Here is a 22,210-nt window from a genome sequence, read left to right as displayed (position 1 = left end):
GGGTAGAGGTGAAGTCTGAGCTTTGCCTCGTTCAGAGAGGAAAGGGGTTAGGGGTTCACCAGACCACTCTCCCTGTGGAGTGTTATGGGTGTACCTCATCTCCTAAACCATGGAATTTCTGTTAGGGCCTGAAAAAGCAAAAGCCTAGTATTGTTCAATTTGTGTTGGAATGAAAGTAAGAGACAAGTGTCTTAGAAACCTGTCGCTGTTTTGTGAGGGCCTTTAAATATCCTGCACTCGTGGGCCATGTTGAGCCTTTGGACGCCCATGTACACAGGAGCTTGTGTGCACCTATACCCTGATACAGATATACCCGGTAGGGGAGGTGCTCAGGCACTGGAATGAGGGGTTAACAGGGAAGGACAAGGTTATTTCTGGGCCAAGATTCAGAGATTCCCCTGGAGACCCAGGTGTCCGGGGCGCCCCCACAACACTGGGCCTGAGGCCAGCTGCAGTTCTTGGCTGTCACGTGGTTTCCCAGCTTAGCTGGGCTGGGGGAGGAGCAAGGTCCAGAGTCAACTCTGCCCCAAGCCCTAGCTTGGCCAGAAGGTAGCAGACAGACAGACGGATCTAACCCCTCTTGCATCCTCCAGCCATGAGGCTCCTCTGGGGGCTGATCTGGGCATCCAGCTTCTTCACCTTGTCTCTGCAGAAGCCCAGGTCCTGGAGGCGGGATGCTGGGTGCTTGGATTGGGGCAAGGCTGGCAACAGGACCCGATTCAGGAGTGAGGGAGAGCAGGGTTGGAGGGTCAGAGCCAAGTCTGACTGCTGATCCTGTCTGTTCTCCCCAGGTTGCTCTTGTTCTCTCCTTCTGTGGTTCATCTGGGGGTCCCCCTATCGGTGGGGGTGCAGCTCCAGGATGTGCCCCGAGGACAGGTAGTGAAAGGATCAGTGTTCCTGCGAAACCCATCTCATAATAATGTCCCCTGCTCCCCAAAGGTGGACTTCACCCTTAGCTCAGACACAGACTTCGCACTCCTCAGTCTCCAGGTAACTAGACCCCACGCCCTCCTGCTGCTTGTGGGGCTCCCGCCCTGTTCCCCTCTGTCCTGTAAGTGTCTTCATCTTCCCACCGGCCTCCTCTCCTCCTGTCTTCCCAGCCTCGCATTCTCCTTCTGTGTTTCTCCCTTGGTCTCTGTCCTTTTTGGCCAGCTCTCTCTTGCTCTGTGACCCGCTCCGTCTCCCTCTCCTGACAGGTGCCCTTAAAAGATGTGAAGAGCTGTGGCCTCCATCAACTCCTCAGAGGCCCTGAGGTCCAGCTGGTGGCCCAGTCGCCATGGCTAAAGGACTCTCTGTCCAGAAAGACGAACATCCAGGGCGTCAACCTGCTCTTCTCCTCTCGCCGGGGGCACCTCTTTTTGCAGACGGACCAGCCCATTTACAACCCTGGCCAGCGGGGTGAGTCTCAGCCCCAGGTCCTCAACATTGAACCCCCTCCAAGCCCTGTCAGGATGAGTTTGGTGCCCCCTAAGTGAGATAACCGGAAAGAAAGTGCCACATGGGAGGGCTGCTTAGGAAATATTTGTCCCCCACTCCCTCTGTGGAGTTGGACCCACTCTCCCCTTGCACATGGATCCCTGCTCACCTCTCTCCCCCTCCTCTCCCAGTTCGGTACCGGGTCTTTGCTCTGGATCAAAAGATGCGCCCGAGCACTGACACCATCACAGTCACGGTGGAGGTGAGTCCCCGACCTCTGGCCTTCCTGATCCTGGCCACTGATGTGACCTCCTGCCTGTGACCACTTCTCCCCTTGCAGAACTCTCACGGCCTCCGCGTGCGGAAGAAGGACGTGTACCTGCCCTCGTCCATCTTCCAGGATGACTTTGTGATCCCAGACATCTCAGAGTGAGCTCTCCCAATGTGGGGGCTGTCCCCAAGCTACACCACCCCAATTCCTGTTAGGCTCTCCACCTCCCACACAGAGGCACGTCCCGGGATGCCCTGGCCCTCAGCCTCCTGAGCCTCTGGTTAACCCCCACAGTCCTCTGCCCAGGGAAGCAGGCCTCTGGCTCTCCGTGCCCCACTGCACAGATGGGCTGAGTCCCTTCCTTGTCCATTCTCAGGCCAGGGACCTGGAAGATCTCAGCCCGATTCTCAGATGGCCTGGAATCCAATAGCAGCACCCAGTTTGAGGTGAAGAAATATGGTGAGAGCTGGAAACTGGAGGGACAGGCAACTGCTTTCCTGAAGGAAATAAGGGTGGGAGGAAACATAGTGGGTGCAGCTCAGGGCAGGGAGAGATGGGTGCCACAGCCCTGGGTGGAGGGGATTCTTTGAACTAGAGTCTGACCTGCCTATCCCTTCACCCTGGGTCAGTCCTTCCAAACTTTGAGGTGAAGATCACCCCTGGAAAGCCCTACATCCTGATGGTGCCAGGCCATCTTGATGAAATCCAGTTAGACATCCAGGCCAGGTAATACCTCCCTCCCCACCTCTGCCCGCCAGCACTGTGTCCTGCTCCCTACTCAATATGAATGGGCTCCTGCTTCCCTGCCCTCAGGCCATTATTCCCCCCAGCCCTTGGCCCACCCTCTTCTCTCTGTCACGACAGGTACATCTATGGGAAGCCAGTGCAGGGGGTGGCATATGTGCGCTTTGGGCTCCTAGATGAGGATAGTAAGAAGACTTTCCTTCGGGGGCTGGAGAGTCAGACCAAGGTAGGAAGGAGAATAGGGGCTGGGGAGGGGAAGGGGCAAGGGAGGTGAGACTCAGTCACCATCATATGTCCTGTTTCTTTCTATGCCCCAGCTGGTGAATGGACAGAGCCACATTTCCTTCTCAAAGGCAGAGTTCCAGGATGCCCTGGGGAAGCTGAATATGGGCATTACTGACCTCCTGGGGCTACGCCTCTACGTTGCTGCAGCCATCATTGAGTCTCCAGGTGGGTGACTTTCCCTTATTGTAACCCCAGACCTCGCCTCTGACCTCTGAGCTAACCCTCTGTCCTCCAGCACCAACACCATGCCACTTCTCCCACCTCGTCTCAGACTCAAAACCAGGAAACACCCAGGAGACCTGGTCTCTCTCCCACTCTGTCTCTGTGACTCGGCCCTTTTCCCTGGCTCAGTTTGTGTATTTATTTCCTTGTTCTGCTATTCATTCACTCCTCCAGTGGACATGTGTTGTTCAATGTCCTGTGCTGGGCCCCAGCATGCACAGACAGGTTGGAGATGAGCCTCAACACCACCTGTAGGGTACCTGAGGTCTGGTGGTGACAAAGGAATGAGAAGATACAGGTTAAGAGTTCACAAAGAGTGGGGGCCAGGGGGCCAGTTGCAAAATGGAGGCTGCAAAAGGCCCAGAGCTCTGGTCTCCACACTATTTATTGAGTACAATCACTTAGATCTAAGAAGCAGATGTTCAGGGCGAAACAGTGAAAGGGTGGCAGTGCATCATAGGCGTAATGTATAGCAATAGAGGTTTAAATGAATCTCTTTTGTGCTCAAACAGCATGTCTTTAACTTATTGGAGAGTAGCTAGTGGACGTGGGCTTAACTAGGAACCTGCACTTCTGTCCACATTCCAATGCTTCAAAGGAGGGTCTTTCTCCTTGAACACAGTGTTTACAGATAAGAGAGCGTGTCTCACTCAGAGCATGGGAACATGATGGCAATTAGGAGACTTTTCTCCTGAGAGGCCTCTTGTGGCTTTCCACAACTTATTGTCCTATATTTTTATGGCCAGTTTATACAGGCACCTCACAAGTCCTTTTCCCAAATGCACCCCCCCTTTTTATTTTTTAAACTGCTATTGCTATTATGGCTTATTTGTGGTATTTGGTCTGTTTTCAGAAGCATCTTTTGCATCTGTAGACTAAAAGTAAACAGTATAAACAGATACACATTGAAGTAAAATTTGCAGTAGTTGATCCTTTAATGGTCTTAATCCATTTAAGAGGATTTCCATTTGAAAGTCTATCAGTAGGTCCAGTGAGAATGTCAGTTTCAGGCAGGAGAGTTACATGAGCCTGAGATGCTTTAAAAACCTGCTTTTTGAAAATTTGGATATATTTAATGTTGAAGTTTTATTTCTTTCTTTTAGATTATGTCTAACTATTTTTAAATGATGTTTAGTAGTAGTATACAAATGAGGAGTTATGTAGAAATTAGAAGTATTTCAATTACATTGTATTTGTAATTGATGTTTCAAGTTTATTGTACAATCTTCCATTTAAATAACAGTCTGGGCCAGGCGCGGTGGCTCAAGCCTGTAATCCCAGCACTTTGGGAGGCCGAGACGGGCGGATCACGAGGTCAGGAGATAGAGACTATCCTGGCTAACACAGTGAAACCCCGTATCTACTAAAAAAATACAAAAAACAAGCCAGGCGAGGTGGCGGGCGCCTGTAGTCCCAGCTACTCGGGAGGCTGAGGCAGGAGAATGGCGTAAACCTGGGAGGCGGAGCTTGCAGTGAGCTGAGATCCGGCCACTGCACTCCAGCCTGGGCAACAGAGCCAGACTCCATCTGAAAAAACAAAAACAAAAACAAAAAAACTGTCTGAGATCATTTATTTGATTTGTAAGTTGTTGGTCTGTTTGGGTCTGAGAATTCCACAATTTTGAGGAATTTTTTTGTTAACTATTTACATATTTTGTAGTTTGAACAGAGGAGTGTAAAGCAATTCCAGCAGCCACAGCAGTAGCTGTGACTGCAAGAAGGCCCATAATGACTGTTATAAGGGTAAAAATAAATCTCTTTGTTTTGGTAAATACTTTTTTTTAAAAAAACATATTTGTGACGATATGAATGGAAGGAGAGGCTTTCTAAGGTCTATTGAAGGAAACCAGTATCAAAACTCCTTTTTTAGTTTTTATCAGTAACACAGATGTTTTTACACTGAATGTGGAACTAATACAGGTGAAAAGGTGACAGTTTTGACAAGTCATAGTTTGCGAATTAGGTCGAATATCAATATTTTTGACCATTAACAGAAAAGGAGGGTTGATACAACTCCGAATAGTCACCGTTTGGTTGGAAGAAAACTGATACACAAATTGAAGTTTTTAACCTTTTTTTAAAGATAATATAGTTTTTTCTAAACTTAAATATGAAATTGGGCCATTATTAACTTTCATAATTTGGAGTGTTTAGGGCCTATTATTGGATTAATTATTTTAGGATGTGGGCTGGCCGTACTAAAATTGATCCAAATTATGGGAAAATGAGCACATTTTTCAGTGTAAGTAGTGTTATCTTTTTGATAGTATAGTTTCTGTTTTAGTTTTGTCTTGTATTTATTATTTTGATTGGTACAATTAACTGTAAAGGTCCCCTTAGGGGACCAAATAATGATAATTTCATAGGAATTATTTTGTAGTACCATAGTGTGATCAGATATGTAATTTTTAAAAATTAATATTTTAAAATTCCTTGTCCATTGTTGAGGTTGTCAGCACCTCTTTTTTGGGGGCTTAAACTGTTTTAATTGAATTGAACTCTGTGAATGATCCGGGCTCCATCCAGAAAATAAATGATAGGATACTGGTCTTTGATTATGACCTGGAATTTTAACTAGTCAATGTTGTCGGTAGCCTTTTAGGCAACCGATAGTTGGCCTTATGTAAAGAGGGGGAAACTAATAACCTATGGACACATTTATTAACATTTTTTTTCTTTGGGTGAGAGGGCCCATGAGTATTTGTAGGCTTAGGCATCCAAACACTATTATTAACATAAACCTCAACTGGGGGTTTTAACCATGTGACAGGCCTAATTAAAGGGAGGAATGAGACATATGCCCAATAGGTATAATTTTGGGCAGTTGTAGCCACAGGTTTGTTAGGTGAGGAGGTCACTGTTTTTATTTTGGCTTGGTGTTCTAGGATTAGTAAATAACAGAAGACAAACATGAGTATAATTAGTAACATTTTTTTTTAGTTAAAGAGTGACCTGTAGTGTTACTTGGCATCTTAGTTTACTATATGTTATTAATGAGGAATGCCACTGGGGTATGTTAATTTATTTCAGCTAAGCAGTTCTTAGAAACTGAGAAGGGGGTGTTCGTTAAAGTAGCAGGGCAGAAGAAAGGTGGATTTAAGGTATGAACTTAATAGAGTGTAGCAGGTATAGGTAGTAGGCAAAGTGAGAGAATTAAAAATGAATAAATTATTTGGCTTAGACTTTCTTTATTTTAGTATAATGTCTGGGGCCTGTGTTGTTTGTGGAAGTCGTATTGTTGAGGCTGTAGTTCCTGTAGGGTCTTTTTTAGGCTGGCTCAAATTTTTTTTAATTTTAAACTTTTTTATCCTTTGATGAGGACGTAGTCTTTAGGCTGGTACTGGAAATTTTAGGGGTGGTGTCTGTGTTAAGAGACTCTTTACAATTTTTAAAGAGCAGGTTACTATTTTAAGAAAAACTTGTGTTTTTGTTAATGTTTAGTTTATAGAAAAACTGGATACCTTTCTAACTTTAGTAAACATGTTAACACCAGAATTTTTTACAATTATCATTTTAAAACTTGTTTAGACCTTTAAAATATAAATTATACAACCGTTTTTGTATAAATTTTTATAAAATTTTTTATGACTTTTACAGACAATTTTTAACATGTCTTTTTATGGTTTTTTTTTTGGGGGAGGGGGGACGGAGTCTCGCTCTGTCACCCAGGCCGGAGTGCAGTGACACGATCTCGCTCACTGCAAGCTCCGCCTCCTGAGTTCACGCAATTCTCCTGCCTCAGCCTCCCGAGTAACTAGGACTACAGGTGCCTGCCACCACGCCTGGATAATTTTTGGTGTTTTTAGTAGAGACGGGGTTTCACCGTGTTAGCCAGGATGGTCTCGGTCTCCTGACCTTGTAATCTGCCTGCCTCGGCCTCCCAAAGTGCTAGGATTACAGGCGTGAGCCACTGCGCCTGGCTTGCATGTTTTATAATTTTTTTACTAAAGATACATTTTTATAACTTTTAAAAATTTTTTACTTTTATTTATTTATTTATTTATTTTTTGATTTTTGTCTTTTTTAGTTTTTTTTAACTTTATTATTATTTTTTAAAATGTGTAATAATTAGATGAGTGTTGGTAACAATTGATATATGTACGTATTTTAGTTTTTAAAATTTAGGGATGTGTTTAACATCTGTTTGCCACAACTGATTAGGTTCAAATTCTTTAGTGTTAATACCTGTTGGAGGAGGGGATGTGACTGTGAGCTGGTAATCTGGGCATTGTAGGATAATTTGTTTAGCCAGCCTCTGTGTAAGTTGAAATTATTTAGATAAGTTTCTCCAATTTTGCTGAAAAATTGATGTGATTGGGTGGCTTGGTCAATCAGTGATGTCATAACCTGAAGGTCTGCTTGATTATTGCCATAAGCCAATGGGCCAGGCAGAGAAGTGTGGACTCGAATGTGTGTAATAAAAATAGGATGTGTACCTTGGTCTAGTAATTGCTGAAGTTGAAGAAAAAGAGCACACACAGTGGGCTCCAGAGCAAACTTAAGGCTGTAAAAGTTTTTAAATAAATAAACAGAATAACCTTAGTTCTCTGAATGTTAGTAAATTCAGATCAAGTGATTGGATTATGTGGTCTCCACCATACTGTTGCTTTTTCATGTCTACCAGACCCACCAGTAAAAACAGCTATGGCTCCTTCCAAAGGGGCATCACAAGTAATTTTTGGAAGAATCCATGTAGTTAATTTTAAGAACTGGAAAGTGTTATTTTTGTGATAATGATTATTAATACATCCAACAAATTTTGTTAAATTGTCATGTAACTGAGTTAATAAATGCCTGTTTAACCTGATTTTTATTTATTGGAACTATAATTTTATTGGGCTCAGTGCCACAAAGTTTAATAATTCGTATATGAGCCTGTCCAATTAGAATTGCCATCTGATTTAAGTATACTGTAAGTGCTTTTATGGTATTATGTGGCAAAAAGGACCATTTAACTAAATCATCATTTTGAACAATAACCCCCATTGGGGAGTGTGAAGTAGGGAACACAATGAATTGTAAAGGCAAGTCTGAGACAATCCTACAGACCTGGGCTTGCTGAATTTTTTTTTCAATTACTCATAACTCTTTCATGGCCTTGGGTGTTAGTTCTCTTTTACTGTGTAAGTTGGAATCTCCCCTCAATATTGAGAAAAGATTAGACATAGCATAAGTAGGAATTGTTAAAGTGGGCCAAATCCAATTAATATCTTCTAATAATTTTTGAAAATTATTTAAGGTTTTGAAAGGATCCCTTCTAATTTGAACCTTTTGAGGCTTCATAGCTCTATCCTGTACTTGTATTTTCAAATACTGAAAAGGAGTGGTTATTTGAATTTTGTCAGGTGCTGTAAGTAATTCAGCATTTGTAATTTTTTACAAACATGAATAACATTGAATAAGTTGGTCTCTATTTTTTGCTGCACAAATCTGGAAATTGATCTCTAACAGGCTGGATAGTTCTGCCTACAAAAGTTTGACAAATTTTGGGACTGTTTAACATACCCTGGGGCAAAACTTTCCAACGATATTTGGATGCAGGTTTTTTGTTATTAATGGCAGGGATGGTAAAGGCAAATTTTTTGAAATCTGCCTCTGCTAAAGGAATTGTTAAAAAGCAGTCTTTTAAATCTATAATAACAAGTGGCCAGTCTTTAGGGAGCATAGTGGGGGATGGGAGCCAGGGTTGTAAAGCTCCCATCGGTTCAATTACAGCGTTGACTGCTGGCAAGTCGGTCAGCATGGGCCATCTACCGGACTTTTTCTTAATTACAAATACTGGGGAATTCCAAGGAGAGAAAGTGGGTGAAATATATCCTTTTTAAAAGTAGTTTAACTATTTTATAAAGCACCCCCAACTTTTCCTTAGGAAGAGGCCACTGTTCGACCCAAACGGGCGCTGGGTCATCCATTTTAAGGGAAATTGCTCCTTCACCGTAATGAACTGCAGGGCAGACCTGAATTGCCCTGTCTCCATAATGAACTGTGGGGTCGGGCAATAAAGGGAGAGGTGAGCTGAGTCTTGGTGAGCTGAGTCTCGGGTTCCCTCCCCGTGCACTCACTTGGCTGAGGAGGAGGTGGCCATTCTGGACATTCCTTTAGAGGAACCATGGACTGAACAATTTTTTGAGCAGGTTTAGGGAGACTGGGGAAATTGGCATAAATCACCTTCAGACTCTCCTTTTTGTTAGTACTAGGTAGAGGTGGTTCAGAGTTCTGATTATCAAACTCCTCTCTCTCCTCCTCTGACTCAGCCTAATTTTCTTTCTGAAAAGGCTACAGTGCTGCACACACCAATGACCAAACTGACTAAACAGACAAAGGAATTTCCTTTCCTTCACTATATGCTCTTTTAAGGTCCTTTCCAATTCTTTTTTACTTTTTTAATTTCAAAATTTTCTGTTTCGGGAACCAAGGGCAAAATTGTTCCATAGCATGAAACAAATCCATAAGATTTTCTGTATCAACTTTTACCCCACCACGCTTCAAGAGCTGCCGTAGCAAGCTCAAATACGTGATGTACTTACTTGCAGTTTTTCGCATTGTGTCCCTAGCTTTCTCTGGTTGTCCTGCTTACCTGTAGAGGTTAAAACTTTTATGTCCTTAGGAGTCCTTTGTTCGTTGGTCCTCTGTTTTATACGCTTGAGCGTTTCTTCACTGAATTCTTTTGGGCCCCACGTTGGGCGGCACAATGTTGGGGACCAGCCTCAACACCACCCATAGGGTACCGGAAGTCCAGTGGTGACAAAGGAATGAGAAGAGACAGGTTAAGAGTTCATAAAGAGTAGGGGCCAGGGGGCCAATTGCAAAATGGAGACTGCAAAAGGCTCAGAGCTCTGGTCTCCACACTATTTATTGAGTACAATCATTTAGATCTAAGAAGAAGATGTTCAGGGCACAACAGTGAAAAGATAGCAGTGCCTCACAGGCATAATCTATGGCAATAGCAGTTTAAATGAATCTCCTTTGTGCTCAAACAGCATATCTTTAACTCATCAGAGAGTAGCTAGTGGCAGCAGGCCTAATTAGGAGCCTGCACATCTGTCCATATTCCAATGCTTCAAAGGAGGGTCTTTCTCCTTGAACACAGTATTTACAGATAAGAGAGCGGGTCTTGCTCTGAGCATGGCAATTAGAAAACATTTCTCCTCAGAGGCCTCTTGTGGCTTTCCACAACTTATTCTCCCATATTCTTATGGCCAGTTTATACAGATACCCGACAAGTCCTTTTCCCAACACAGACAGGAATATGGCGGCTTGCGCCCTGGGAGCTCATTATTTTGTGGGAGGGAACCCACAGGCCACTCGCCATTTATCCTCCTGTCCCTCTCTTCTTGGACTCTGTCCCCCACCTCTCTCTGTCCTTTGTTTTGCAGGTGGGGAGATGGAGGAGGCAGAGCTCACATCCTGGTCTTTTGTGTCATCTCCCTTCTCCTTGGATCTTAGCAAGACCAAGCGACACCTTGTGCCTGGGGCCCCCTTCCTGCTGCAGGTTTCTTCTAGAGGGGAAGGATGAGTAGGGAGGGGGTGGTAGTTAGGAGGGCTCAGGGTCTGACAACTCTCTTTTGCCTGCCGTCTTTTACTTGCCTAGGCCTTGGTCCGTGAGATGTCAGGCTCCCCAGCTTCTGGCATTCCTGTCAAAGTTTCTGCCACAGTGTCTTCTCCAGGGTCTGTTCCTGAAGTCCAGAACATTCAACAAAACACAGATGGCAGCGGCCAAGTCAGCATTCCAATCATTATCCCTCAGACCATCTCAGAGCTGCAGCTCTCGGTAGGACTCCTCGGACCCCTGGGAGATGGTGGGGGAAGGGGAGGAGGGTGAGCTGGGGTCCCGAGGATCCATGGCTTGATTTGGGGGGAAAGTGGGGTGCCTGGCTCTGAGCTACTACCCTATTTGCACCTGCCCCTCTCTCCAGGTATCTGCAGGCTCCCCCTATCCAGCCATAGCCAGGCTCACTGTGGCAGCCCCACCTTCAGGAGGCCCCGGGTTTCTGTCTATTGAGCGGCCGGATTCTCGACCTCCTCGTGTTGGGGACACTCTGAACCTGAACTTGCGAGCCGTGGGCAGTGGGGCCACCTTTTCTCATTACTACTACATGGTGTGCATGAGCTGGGGAGTGGAGGAGGACTGGGGTGCAGGGAAGAGCCCTCTGTGTGGGGCTGGGGGGTTCAAGGCTGGGGCTGTCCCATGAAGAGGCAACCACTCTTGTCCCTCCCCTTCTTGGCCCAGATCCTATCCCGAGGGCAGATCGTGTTCATGAATCGAGAGCCGAAGAGGACCGTGACCTCGGTCTCCGTGTTTGTGGACCATCACCTGGCACCCTCCTTCTACTTTGTGGCCTTCTACTACCATGGAGACCGCCCAGTGGCCAACTCCCTGCGAGTGGATGTCCAGGCTGGGGCCTGCGAGGGCAAGGTGACTGGGATCAGGCGAGATGGCACTTGTGCTGAGGGGATTGAGGACAGGGTGATTGCCAACAGGGCATGGATTTAGCTTGGGGGGCAGTGACGATACTGGAACTGAAGGAAGCTCTCTCTCTCTGACCACGCCCACCTTCGGCCCCTGCCAGCTGGAGCTCAGTGTGGATGGTGCCAAGGAATACCGGAACGGGGAGTCCGTGAAGCTCCACTTAGAAACTGACTCCCCAGCCCTGGTGGCGCTGGGAGCCTTGGACACAGCTCTGTATGCTGCAGGCAGCAAGTCCCACAAGCCCCTCAATATGGGCAAGGTTTGTCCAGATCCTCTCCCCAGCCCTCCCACCCCTCCGTGGCTCATCCCCCTGCTGCCCTGAGCCCTGGGCGCAGCCCCTGGATCCCACTGGGGCTCCCACAGGCTCTTCCCCACTTGTCCCTGTGGTCTCCATCTTCTCGCTCTGTATCCTTTCCTATCCCTCCATGCGCTGCCCTCTCACCTGTGCCAAGTGCTCGGTCCTGCCCCATCAGCCATGCTTGGCTCCTAGCATTCCTGCCTCTTCTTGCAGGTCTTTGAAGTTATGAACAGCTATGATCTCGGCTGTGGTCCTGGGGGTGGGGACAGTGCCCTTCAGGTGTTCCAGGCAGCGGGCCTGGCCTTTTCTGATGGAGAACAATGGACCTTCTCCAGAAAGAGTGAGAACAGAGAAGGAAGGGGAGTGGGTGGCAGGAGGATAAGGAAGGAGGAAGGGCCCGAGGGAGCCAGGTAGGAAGAGTCGGGCGGGAAGGGCTAGGCAGGGGAAGGCGGGGAGGGGAAGAGGCCGAGTGCCTGACGGCTGGACTGCAGCCTTGCTCTCTACCAGGACTGGGCTGTCCCAAGGAGAAGACAACCCGGAGAAAGAGAAACGTAAACTTCCAAAAGGCGATTAATGAGAAATGTGAGTTGTGGGTGCCTAGGCAGCAGCTTGGGCTCTCCACGTGGGATCAAGGTTGGGGGTCTGCCTCTCTGCCCCTCGCCTCCTTGCTGAACCAATGTGTGGTATTTGGGGCCAGAGATCCGAATTCCGGGATTACAAGTGGAAAGGTGGGCAGCTCTCTCCACCAGCCTCTCTTATGTTGCTGGTCTCAAGGGGTCTGGGCGGGGGCTGAGGTGTATGTCCCTTTTGTCCCCTCGTGCTCACCCCCACCTGGCCCTGCAGTGGGTCAGTATGCTTCCCCAACAGCCAAGCGCTGCTGCCAGGATGGGGTGACACGTCTGCCCATGAGGCGTTCCTGCGAGCAGCGGGCAGCCCGAGTGCAGCAGCCGGACTGCCTGGAGCCCTTCCTGTCCTGCTGCCAATTTGCTGAGAGTCTGCGCAAGAAGAACAGGACCAGGGGCCAGGTGGGCCTCCAACGAGGTGAGGGGCTGGGTGGGGCTAGGGCACAGGTGGCGCTGCTTGGAAAGGCAGAACGGCCCCCTCCTCACTCCCGTCCACTGTGGTCCCCCAGCCCTGGAGATCCTGCAGGAGGAGGACCTGATTGATGAGGATGACATTCCCGTGCGCAGCTTCTTCCCAGAGAACTGGCTCTGGAAAGTGGAAACAGTGGACCGCTTTCAAATGTGAGAGTGTTTGCCGGCCCAGCCTTGTCTCTGCGCTGTGTGTGGGGGCCAGCCCAGGGTGTGACGGAGCTTCTCTGCCTTTCCCTACACAGATTGACATTGTGGCTCCCCGACTCTCTGACCACGTGGGAGATCCACGGCCTGAGCCTGTCCAAAACCAAAGGTGAGGTGACCCTGTCTGGGCCTCAGGTGACCCCGCTTCCATTTCCCTCTACCCCAGCTCCCTGTTCCCTTTGCTCTTAGTGTAGGAAGAGGGTCCGGTGCAGCTGGCGTGGGCCAGAGGGCAGAGGCAGACTGAGACAGAGCTGGGTCACCCCGCCCCTCCCTTCTGTGGCCCTGAAGCTTTGATGGCCCCTCTGATCTCTGCCCTTCCACCCACACTTCCCTTCCCTCAGGCCTATGTGTGGCCGCCCCAGTCCAGCTGCGGGTGTTCCGCGAGTTCCACCTGCACCTCCGCCTGCCCATGTCTGTCCGCCGCTTTGAGCAGCTGGAGCTGCGGCCTGTCCTCTATAACTACCTGGCTAGAAACCTGACTGTGAGGTCCCGAGGGAGCCTGAGCATACAGGGGTTGGGGGAGCCAGGGTCCAGTGAGGGGTGGGGAGCCTAACCGGGCCGGGACTCTGGCCGTCCTCGTTTTCCTGCCCTCAGGTGAGCGTCCACGTGTCCCCAGTGGAGGGGCTGTGCCTGGCTGGGGGCGGAGGGCTGGCCCAGCAGGTGTTGGTGCCTGCGGGCTCTGCCCGGCCTGTCGCCTTCTCTGTGGTGCCCACAGCAGCCGCCGCTGTGTCCCTGAAGGTGGTGGCTCGAGGGTCCTTCGACTTCCCTGTGGGAGATGCCGTGTCTAAGGTTCTGCAGATTGAGGTGAATGGAGCACCCCTGAATACAAGTCCCCGGCCCCCCAGCTTTGTCCTCCACCCTCAGCACTGTCTCTGCTGGCCAGGCCAGGGGCCCAACACCCAAATCAATGCCTTGGTCTACTCATGTCTTCTACAATTCTGATCCAACTCTGTCCCTGGAGTTGAAACTCAAAGTCCTGGGGGAGTCTGCACTGGCAGGGCAGGCTGTAGTCCTGTGTGACCCCACAACCATGTTTTCCCTGAGACAGAAGGAAGGGGCCGTCCATACAGAGGAGCTGGTCTATGAACTCAACCCCCTGGGTGAGTGGCCCTCTACCTCCAGCCATCGGTTTCCTAAGTGGGTACAGGTGGTGGGGGATGTGGACAGCAGGACAGGCTGCCAACTTCCCCCATTTCCCCAGACCACCGAGGCCGGACCTTGGAAATTCCTGGCAACTCTGATCCCAATATGATCCCTGATGGGGACTTTAACAGCTACGTGAGGGTTACAGGTGGGAGTGCCCTTTAGACCCTTCCCAGTGGCCACCTTCAGATTCATGTGAGACCTGTGGATCCCTGCTTGGTCCCACTCCCCGTAAGCCTCTGACGCAGAGCCTCAGACGTCCACCCTCTCCCTCCCATGTAGCCTCAGATCCATTGGACACTTTGGGCTCTGAGGGGGCCTTGTCCCCAGGAGGCGTGGCCTCCCTCTTGAAGCTTCCTCAAGGCTGTGGGGAGCAAACCATGATCTACTTGGCTCCGACACTGGCTGCTTCCCGCTACCTGGATAAGACAGAGCAGTGGAGTGCACTGCCCCCCGAGACCAAGGACCACGCTGTGGATCTGATCCAGAAAGGTTCTGGGTGTGGGGGCAAGCAGGAGGGGGGCCAGGAAAGGACAGTTACTGGAAGATGGACAGCCCAGGAGGCTACAGAGGGAAAGAAAGGGAACCCTTATGGGGATGGGGAGCATGGCCTTGGGTTCAAACAGCAGAAGGGTGAGTGTCACCTGAGCGGCCGCCTCTCCTCTCCCAGGCTACATGCGGATCCAGCAGTTTCGGAAGGCGGATGGTTCCTATGCGGCTTGGTTGTCACGGGACAGCAGCACCTGGTGAGGTTTGGGGAGGGGTTCCCGGGCTCTGAGGGGGTCAGGTCCTGGGCAGGGGCAGGACAGAGCTGGTACAATGGGAGGGGGAATAACCAGGCACCTGGGGCGTGGCCGTAGCCATAGCAAGTCCTTATCCCCAACCCTCCTTCCTCCCCTCCAGGCTCACAGCCTTTGTGCTGAAGGTCCTGAGTTTGGCCCAGGAGCAGGTAGGAGGCTCGCCTGAGAAACTGCAGGAGACGTCTAAGTGGCTTCTGTCCCAGCAACAGGCTGATGGCTCGTTCCAAGACCCCTGTCCAGTGTTAGACAGGAACATGCAGGTGCGGGCATGCTGGGGTGGCCCGAGGGGCACCTGTAGGAGGAGTCTCTTTGCCTCTTCCCCCTCCTGTTTGACATCTTCTTTTCTCCCCTCACTAGGGGGGTTTGGTGGGCAGTGATGAGACTGTGGCACTCACAGCCTTTGTGACCATCGCCCTTCATCATGGGCTGGCCGTCTTCCAGGACGAGGGTGCAGAGGAATTGAAGCAGAGAGTGGTAAGGACAGTGGCGTTTCTGCCCTCCGCTGGCCCCCAGTTCTCCCCCTTTTTCCGCAGGAACCCAGGAGTCCAGGCCCCAGACCTTCATCCTGTTTTCTTCCAGGAAGCCTCCATCTCAAAGGCAAACTCATTTTTGGGGGAGAAAGCGAGTGCCGGGCTCCTGGGTGCCCACGCAGCTGCCATCACGGCCTATGCCCTGACACTGACCAAGGCTTCCGGGGACCTGCGGGGTGTTGCCCACAACAACCTCATGGCAATGGCCCAGGAGACTGGAGGTGAGGGACGAGGGGCTCCTGGCAGTGAATCTGAGGCCCACGGGACCTTAGGATCCCTGAGTGTGCCCAGAGGGAGAGGCTGGATGAAGACTCAGAGGACGAATGAAGGTGTAAGCAGGGGTGTGTTGGGGGAGAATCAGGAGAACCCAGCAGGGAGTGACTAAGGGCCAAGGGCCCAGGCTCTTCTCCCTGCCCTCCTGTTTACTTGTGGTTTCCCTTCACTTCCAGATAACCTGTACTGGGGCTTAGTCACTAGTTCTCAGAACAATGCCGTGTCGCCCACGCCGGCTCCTCGCAACCCAGCCGACCCCGTGCCCCAGGCCCCAGCCCTGTGGATTGAAACCACAGCCTACGCCCTGCTGCACCTCCTGCTTCACGAGGGCAAAGCGGAGATGGCAGACCAGACTGCAGCCTGGCTCACCCGTCAGGGCAGCTTCCAAGGGGGATTCCGCAGTACCCAAGTAGGGGCCGCCCCCGGGCTCTGGGGGTGGGTAGTCCTGAGAACAAGCGCTTGAGTCCTGACCCAACCTCCCTAGGACACGGTGATTGCCTTGGATGCCCTGTCTGCCTACTGGATTGCCTCCCACACCACCGAGGAGAGGAGACTCAATGTGACTCTCAGCTCCACAGGCCGCAGTGGGTTCACGTCCCACGCGCTACAGCTGAACAACCGCCAGATTCGCGGCCTGGAGGAGGAGCTGCAGGTGAACCACTCCCCGGTGAACCTCTCCCTCGCGGGGTAGCCAGGACACCTGGGCCTCGTGGCCAGGTCAGAAGCCGTCCCCACCCTCCCATCCGGGGAATCCCCGCAGCACTTCTTCTTGGGGTCCCTGGGGGAAGACTGACTTCCTGCCTGTGTGACCTGGAGCTCTGAGCTTCAGTTTGCTCACTTGGAGAGTAACATATGCAGAGTTTACCCTACAGGGTTGTTAGAAGGCTGAAGTGAGATAATTCACGTGCTGGTGTAGACTTTGTGGAAATGTGAGGTGGGGAGAGGAGGTGGGGCTGTTTTGAGGAAGGAGACAAGTTATTGGAGCCGCAAAAATAGGTTTGCTTATGCCCTTCTAACATCGCCTTCCCTTTCCTGTTGCTGAAAGTTTTCCTTGGGCAGCAAGATCAATGTGAAGGTGGGAGGAAACAGCAAAGGAACCCTGAAGGTGAGGGCCCGGGAAGGGGCAGGGCCGGGCACTGGCGGAGGAGACGGGTGTGAAGTGAGAGGCCTGTGGGCAGAGGCGCATGGTCCGGGGAAGGAGGCAGACACCTCAGGGTTGGCGTCCCGTGCTTCCGTCCTGGGTGTTTTTCCCCCTGCTTGCTCTCCCCGTCTCTGGGTACCTGTTGTTTCCTTTACCTGCCTAAGTGCTGATGGCCCCGGATCCCACTCCTCAGCCCAGGCCTCTTCCCTCGACCACGGGCCCCACTCGTCCCACTCCCACAGCATCTCAGACGAGGCGTGTCCCAAAGCCCTTCTTCATTGTGTGTCTCTTGTCTGGCTGATGGGAACCCCTGCCAGCCAGGAGCCCGGCTCCTACTCCAGAGGCCGTGTTAGTGGCCCCTCTCCCAAGCCTGTCCTTATGTCCCTAGTGACTCCTCCTCTGCTCCCCTGCTGCCTGTGGCCCTTGCTGCTTGCATCCGAGATTCTGTGCTAAGACGACCTTCTCCCTACCTGGAACTTCTCTTTAACTCCCCTGTCTGATCCACTGTCCACACGGCAGTGACACTGACCTTCCACAAGCCCCAGCCAGATCAGCCTTGGGGAAAAGTCACACCCCCTGCCCATGGCTCACATGGCTGGGCCTCTGCCCACCTCTCGGGCCAGACAGATCCTGCCTACACAGATCCCCGTGCCTTTCCCGTCCTTCCCTGCTTCTTGGCCCACAGGACAAACTCTTTCTCCTCCTTCAAGCCTTGGCCAGAAGCCTTTCCTGAGCTTTTCAGTCCAGCCTCTTCCCAGCACAGTCTGGAGTGTTGGCCTCTGGGGGCAGGGGCCTGCTTCTTTACCTTTCTGTCTCACCCGGCACCTGTGGCAAATCTGGTGCCACTCGTGAGTGTGGCCTGTGCAGTGATGGGAATGATAAGGGGCTGAAGGCCTCAAATCCCGTAGCCCGGGGAGACGCCCTTAGGTATGGCACCAGAGAGGTCTGTGGCCTCAAATGTCCTGCGTCCTCTCCCTGCCCCTTGCTGAGCCAGGTCCTTCGTATCTACAATGTCCTGGACATGAAGAACACGACCTGCCAGGACCTGCAGATAGAAGTGACAGTCAAAGGCCACGTCGAGTACACGAGTGAGTGTGGGGGTTGGGAGGCCTCGGGGCCTGGCAGGGGCTGGTGCAGGGAGCCAGGTGGCCATCCCAGCCCTCCTCACAATGCTTCCCTGTGCAGTGGAAGCAAACGAGGACTATGAGGACTATGAGTACGATGAGCTTCCAGCCAGGGACGACCCAGGTGTCCCTCTGCAGCCCGTGACACCCCTGCAGCTGTTTGAGGGTCGGAGGAACCGCCGCAGGAGGGAGGCGCCCAAGGTGGTGGAGGAGCAGGAGTCCAGGGTGCACTACACCGTGTGCATCTGGTGGGCGCCGGGAGCTGTCCTGGGCCAGGGGAGGGAGGGCAGGACCCAGGCTGGGGCTGGGCTTCTGGAGCCCGCGCAGGCAGAACCTGGACGACAGGTCACGTCTCTCCACAGGCGGAACGGCAAGGTGGGGCTGTCTGGCATGGCCATCGCGGACATCACCCTCCTGAGTGGATTCCACGCCCTGCGTGCTGACCTAGAGAAGGTGTGGTCAGACCCCAGGGCAACCCCCTCTGCCCCGGTGCTGAGCCCTGTCATGTGCAGGGCCTGTGACCTGTGACCACCTCCCCTTTTCCACAGCTGACCTCCCTCTCTGACCGTTACGTGAGTCACTTTGAGACCGAGGGGCCCCACGTCCTGCTGTATTTTGACTCGGTGAGTGGGGAGAGGTGATGCAGGAAGGGACTCGATGGCACTGGGTGTACTGAGTGTGCGTTAGGAGGTTTCTCAGGAGACAGCTGTGTCAGCCGCCGGTGCTCTTGGGGACTTGATGTCATCAGCGAGAAGGACGAGGATGTGAGCCTGTGAGACACAGCAGAGTAAGGGGCAGACCTGCAGGTGGCAGGGGCCGGTGCCAGTCAGCGGGGACTCTCGGGGCTTGAGAGGGATGCTTCGTAAAGCCGGTTTTATTCAGCCGGTTTTATTTTGCCTTTGTTTTTTTGTTGAACTTCCTATTTTTTTTTTTTTAATATTAAAGTATATTTTCTTTTACAACGTGATGGTGGCCATAGATGACAGTTGTATTTGTCTTTTCACGGCCTTATTTGGCTAAAATAGTTATCAGCCCTCTTATAGCCTTCAAAACATTTTTATTTAGTTAGTTATTAAAGACAGGGTCTCGCTCTGTTGCCCAGGCTGGACTTGAACTCCTGGCCACAAGCGATCCTCTGGCGTAGGCCTTTCAAAGTACCGGGTTTACAGGCCAGAGCCACCATGCCTGACCTTCAAAATGTTTTTTGAACATTTACTGTAACCTCTGGGAGAAAATGTGAGAAAGGTGTGGTGGCTTTCATTAGCCAGCTGTTTGTCGGTCAGGGAGACCCCTACCCAGTGTGTGCAGAGGGGCCAGCCCCCATCAGCTGGGGAAGCCTGGCTGACACATCTGGGTTGAACACAATGGAAAACACAGCCAGCAAGATTCCCGGAGAGGGAGCTGACGGCGCGGCAGCCCAGCTCAGGAGAGACACTGGCACGGCACCGTGTGGACTGGGCGCCCGTGGGCGTGAGGAGGGGTCAGGCCTGGGACCTGAGTCGGGGGGTCAGGCAGGATGACAGAACCTGCAGTTAGGTTATGGCCAATAAAGGAGGACCCAGTTGTATCCATGACAAAGTTGAGGCTGTCAGGAGGGTGAGTGGGTTTGGGGGCAGGCAGAGTGCCTTGGAGAACTCACAGGTCCTGCCAAAACCCTAATGCAGAGATGGAGCTGCAAATGCAGTTTGAGAATCATCAGCCTGGAGCGGTTTAGTGGAAGGCAGGGAGTGGTTGAGGCCCCCACAGGGGAGCACTGAGGAAGCAAGTTCCGAAGGAGGGAACGTAAGAAATGACCAGCTCAGAACCAAGGGTGTTCCAGAAGCTAACCCTTAGCTTAGGGACAGTGTCACAGAGAACATGTCCATGATGCAAGACTCTGCTGAGGGCCTGGGGCAGTGAAGACTGGCGCAAGGTCACCCTCTGGGAAGTGAAGTCACCAGAGACCTTGCGGAGCAGCTTGGAGAGTTCTCTGAGTAGGAAGGTAACAGAATGTGAAGGACACTGGAGAGAAGGCCAACAGGAACCAAACAAAACCAGGCCAAGGAAATCCAGTATAGGGGACTGCAGGGCCCAGGGAGTGGGTCCCTCATCTCTCCTCCCCACGCTGGGCCAGGTTCCCACCTCCCGGGAGTGCGTGGGCTTTGAGGCTGTGCAGGAAGTTCCCGTGGGGCTGGTGCAGCCGGCCAGCGCAGCCCTGTACGACTACTACAACCCGGGTGAGCACTGCGGGGCACCCTGGAGTTCGGGAGAGCTGTGGCATAGGTGCCCTCCTGTGGGACAGTGGACACTGGGGTAGTGTGGGGGGCAGAAAGTGCTGGGGCTCCCTGGGACTGAGGAGGCAGAACAGAGGGACCCGTGCCCTGACTCCTCTGTGTTCTCCAGAGCGCAGATGTTCTGTGTTTTACGGGGCACCAAGTAAGAGCAGACTCCTGGCCACCTTGTGTTCTGCTGAAGTCTGCCAGTGTGCTGAGGGTGAGACTGAGGGCCTGGGGCGGGGCAGTGGAGGCGAGATGGCTGGGGACCCCCCACACTGTCTGATGGGGCCCCCGACTTCAGGGAAGTGCCCTCGCCAGCGTCGCGCCCTGGAGCGGGGTCTGCAGGACGAGGATGGCTACAGGATGAAGTTTGCCTGCTACTACCCCCGTGTGGAGTACGGTCAGTCTTCCCACCGAGGCCCTGGCCTGACCCTCCCTCGGGGACTGGCTGTTTTGGCCTCTGTGGTGTAGCCTGCCCCTCTTACAGGTCATGCATGCAGCCTCTTTGCTCTGACACCAACTTCCTGCCCTCTTAGCTGAAAGTAACTCACCTGTATTCCTTCTCCTAACCCCCTCTTAGGCTTCCAGGTGAAGGTTCTCCGAGAAGACAGCAGAGCGGCTTTCCGCCTCTTTGAGACCAAGATCACCCAAGTCCTGCACTTCAGTATGAAGCGAATCGAGAGGCGGGCAGGGCTGTGGGGAGACAGGGAGGCTGAGGTCTGGCTGAGGACCTGACCATCTGGAAGTGTGAAAATCCCCTCAGCGTGTCAGAAGCCCTGGGCTTGGCCATAAATAGGGAGGCAGTGGCACCTCTCCGGCGGGGCGGCGAAGGTGGAATGAGAGGAGCTACACAGAGCTGCTGGCCTGGGCTCGCCCTGCACCTTCTCTTCCCCTCTGACCACTTTTGTGCACGTCATCCCCGCAGCCAAGGATGTCAAGGCCACTGTTAATCAGACACGCAACTTCCTGGTTCGAGCCTCTTGCCGCCTTCGCTTGGAACCTGGGAGAGAATATTTGATCATGGGTCTGGATGGGGCCACCTATGACCTCGAGGGACAGTGAGTCGTCTGATCCCCTCAGTCTCTTATGCTCCCCATGCCTCGCCACCTAGGCCTTGCCCTTCAGAAGCCAGATGCCTGTGCTCTCCGTTCCCAACTGCCATCCTCCTGAGCCCTGCTGATTGTCCCTTTCCCCTCTGCAGCCCCCAGTACCTGCTGGACTCGAATAGCTGGATCGAGGAGATGCCTTCTGAACGCCAGTGCCGGAGCACCCGCCAGCGGGCAGCCTGCGCACAGCTCCACGACTTCCTCCAGGAGTATGGCACTCAGGGGTGCCAGGTGTGAGGGCTGTCCTCCCGCCTCCCCCGGGAGGAACCTGAGCCTGGGAACCATGAAGCTGGAAGCACTGCTGTCTCAGCTTTCCTGAACACAGCCTGGGACCAGGGCATATTAAAGGTTTTTGGCAGCAAAGCGTCAGTGTGTGTTGCTAGGGCCGAGAGCAGTGCCCCTCCGCATTGCAGTTCTGGGGCAGGCCAGCTTGACATAACCTCAGACCCTCTGAGCCCTGATGACCCTTGGGCTGTCCAGCTCCGTCAGACCCTCCCTGATGACCACCCGCTAGGAGTCTAGTGCTTCACAGGACCACCCCGAGCAGAACTGGGACCCAAGAGCCTGCCCCCCAAGGACCAGAGTCCATGCCAAGGCCACCCTTCAGCTTCCAAGGCCCTCCACTGCCTGGCTGTCGCCAGTCACCATGGCCTCAGACAGGGCTTGTGCTCAACTGACACCTCTGATACAGCTCTTCTGCCTCATGAGCTGTTGTCCAGCCACACCTCCCCGACTCTGTCCTCATGCTGCTGGTGGTTCAGAGGTCTGTGAATTTTGGCTGAGTTCCGGGCCATTGAAAGCCTCGTGACGCTTGGTTGTTATCAGTGGCGTGAG

The 22,210-nt window shown here is 52.2% G+C and overlaps 1 protein-coding gene across 1 annotated transcript; it reads left to right on the top strand.

Moving 5' to 3' along the window:
- Positions 1–544: 544 nt before the first annotated feature.
- Positions 545–21,739, top strand: LOC102123546 (complement C4A (Chido/Rodgers blood group)). The gene is made up of 41 exons (XM_065542965.1): positions 545–660; positions 792–990; positions 1,197–1,398; positions 1,608–1,678; positions 1,757–1,845; positions 2,064–2,146; positions 2,317–2,413; positions 2,552–2,657; positions 2,749–2,881; positions 10,315–10,430; positions 10,530–10,709; positions 10,855–11,037; positions 11,169–11,354; positions 11,509–11,667; positions 11,920–12,046; positions 12,214–12,288; positions 12,550–12,747; positions 12,839–12,950; positions 13,043–13,113; positions 13,346–13,490; positions 13,604–13,808; positions 14,053–14,104; positions 14,206–14,295; positions 14,430–14,639; positions 14,818–14,893; positions 15,051–15,207; positions 15,305–15,421; positions 15,527–15,698; positions 15,927–16,159; positions 16,235–16,402; positions 16,796–16,855; positions 17,886–17,979; positions 18,077–18,263; positions 18,378–18,468; positions 18,564–18,638; positions 20,129–20,231; positions 20,398–20,487; positions 20,572–20,670; positions 20,851–20,934; positions 21,196–21,328; positions 21,472–21,739. The coding sequence occupies exons 1-41, from the start codon at positions 596–598 to the stop codon at positions 21,611–21,613; spliced, it is 5,235 nt and encodes a 1,744-aa protein (XP_065399037.1). The 5' UTR covers positions 545–595; the 3' UTR covers positions 21,614–21,739.
- The last annotated feature ends 471 nt before the right edge of the window (positions 21,740–22,210 follow it).

Source organism: Macaca fascicularis, chromosome 4 (genome assembly GCF_037993035.2).
Source record: "Macaca fascicularis isolate 582-1 chromosome 4, T2T-MFA8v1.1".
Lineage (NCBI taxonomy): Eukaryota > Metazoa > Chordata > Mammalia > Primates > Cercopithecidae > Macaca > Macaca fascicularis.
This window is presented reverse-complemented; position numbering and strand designations above follow the sequence as displayed.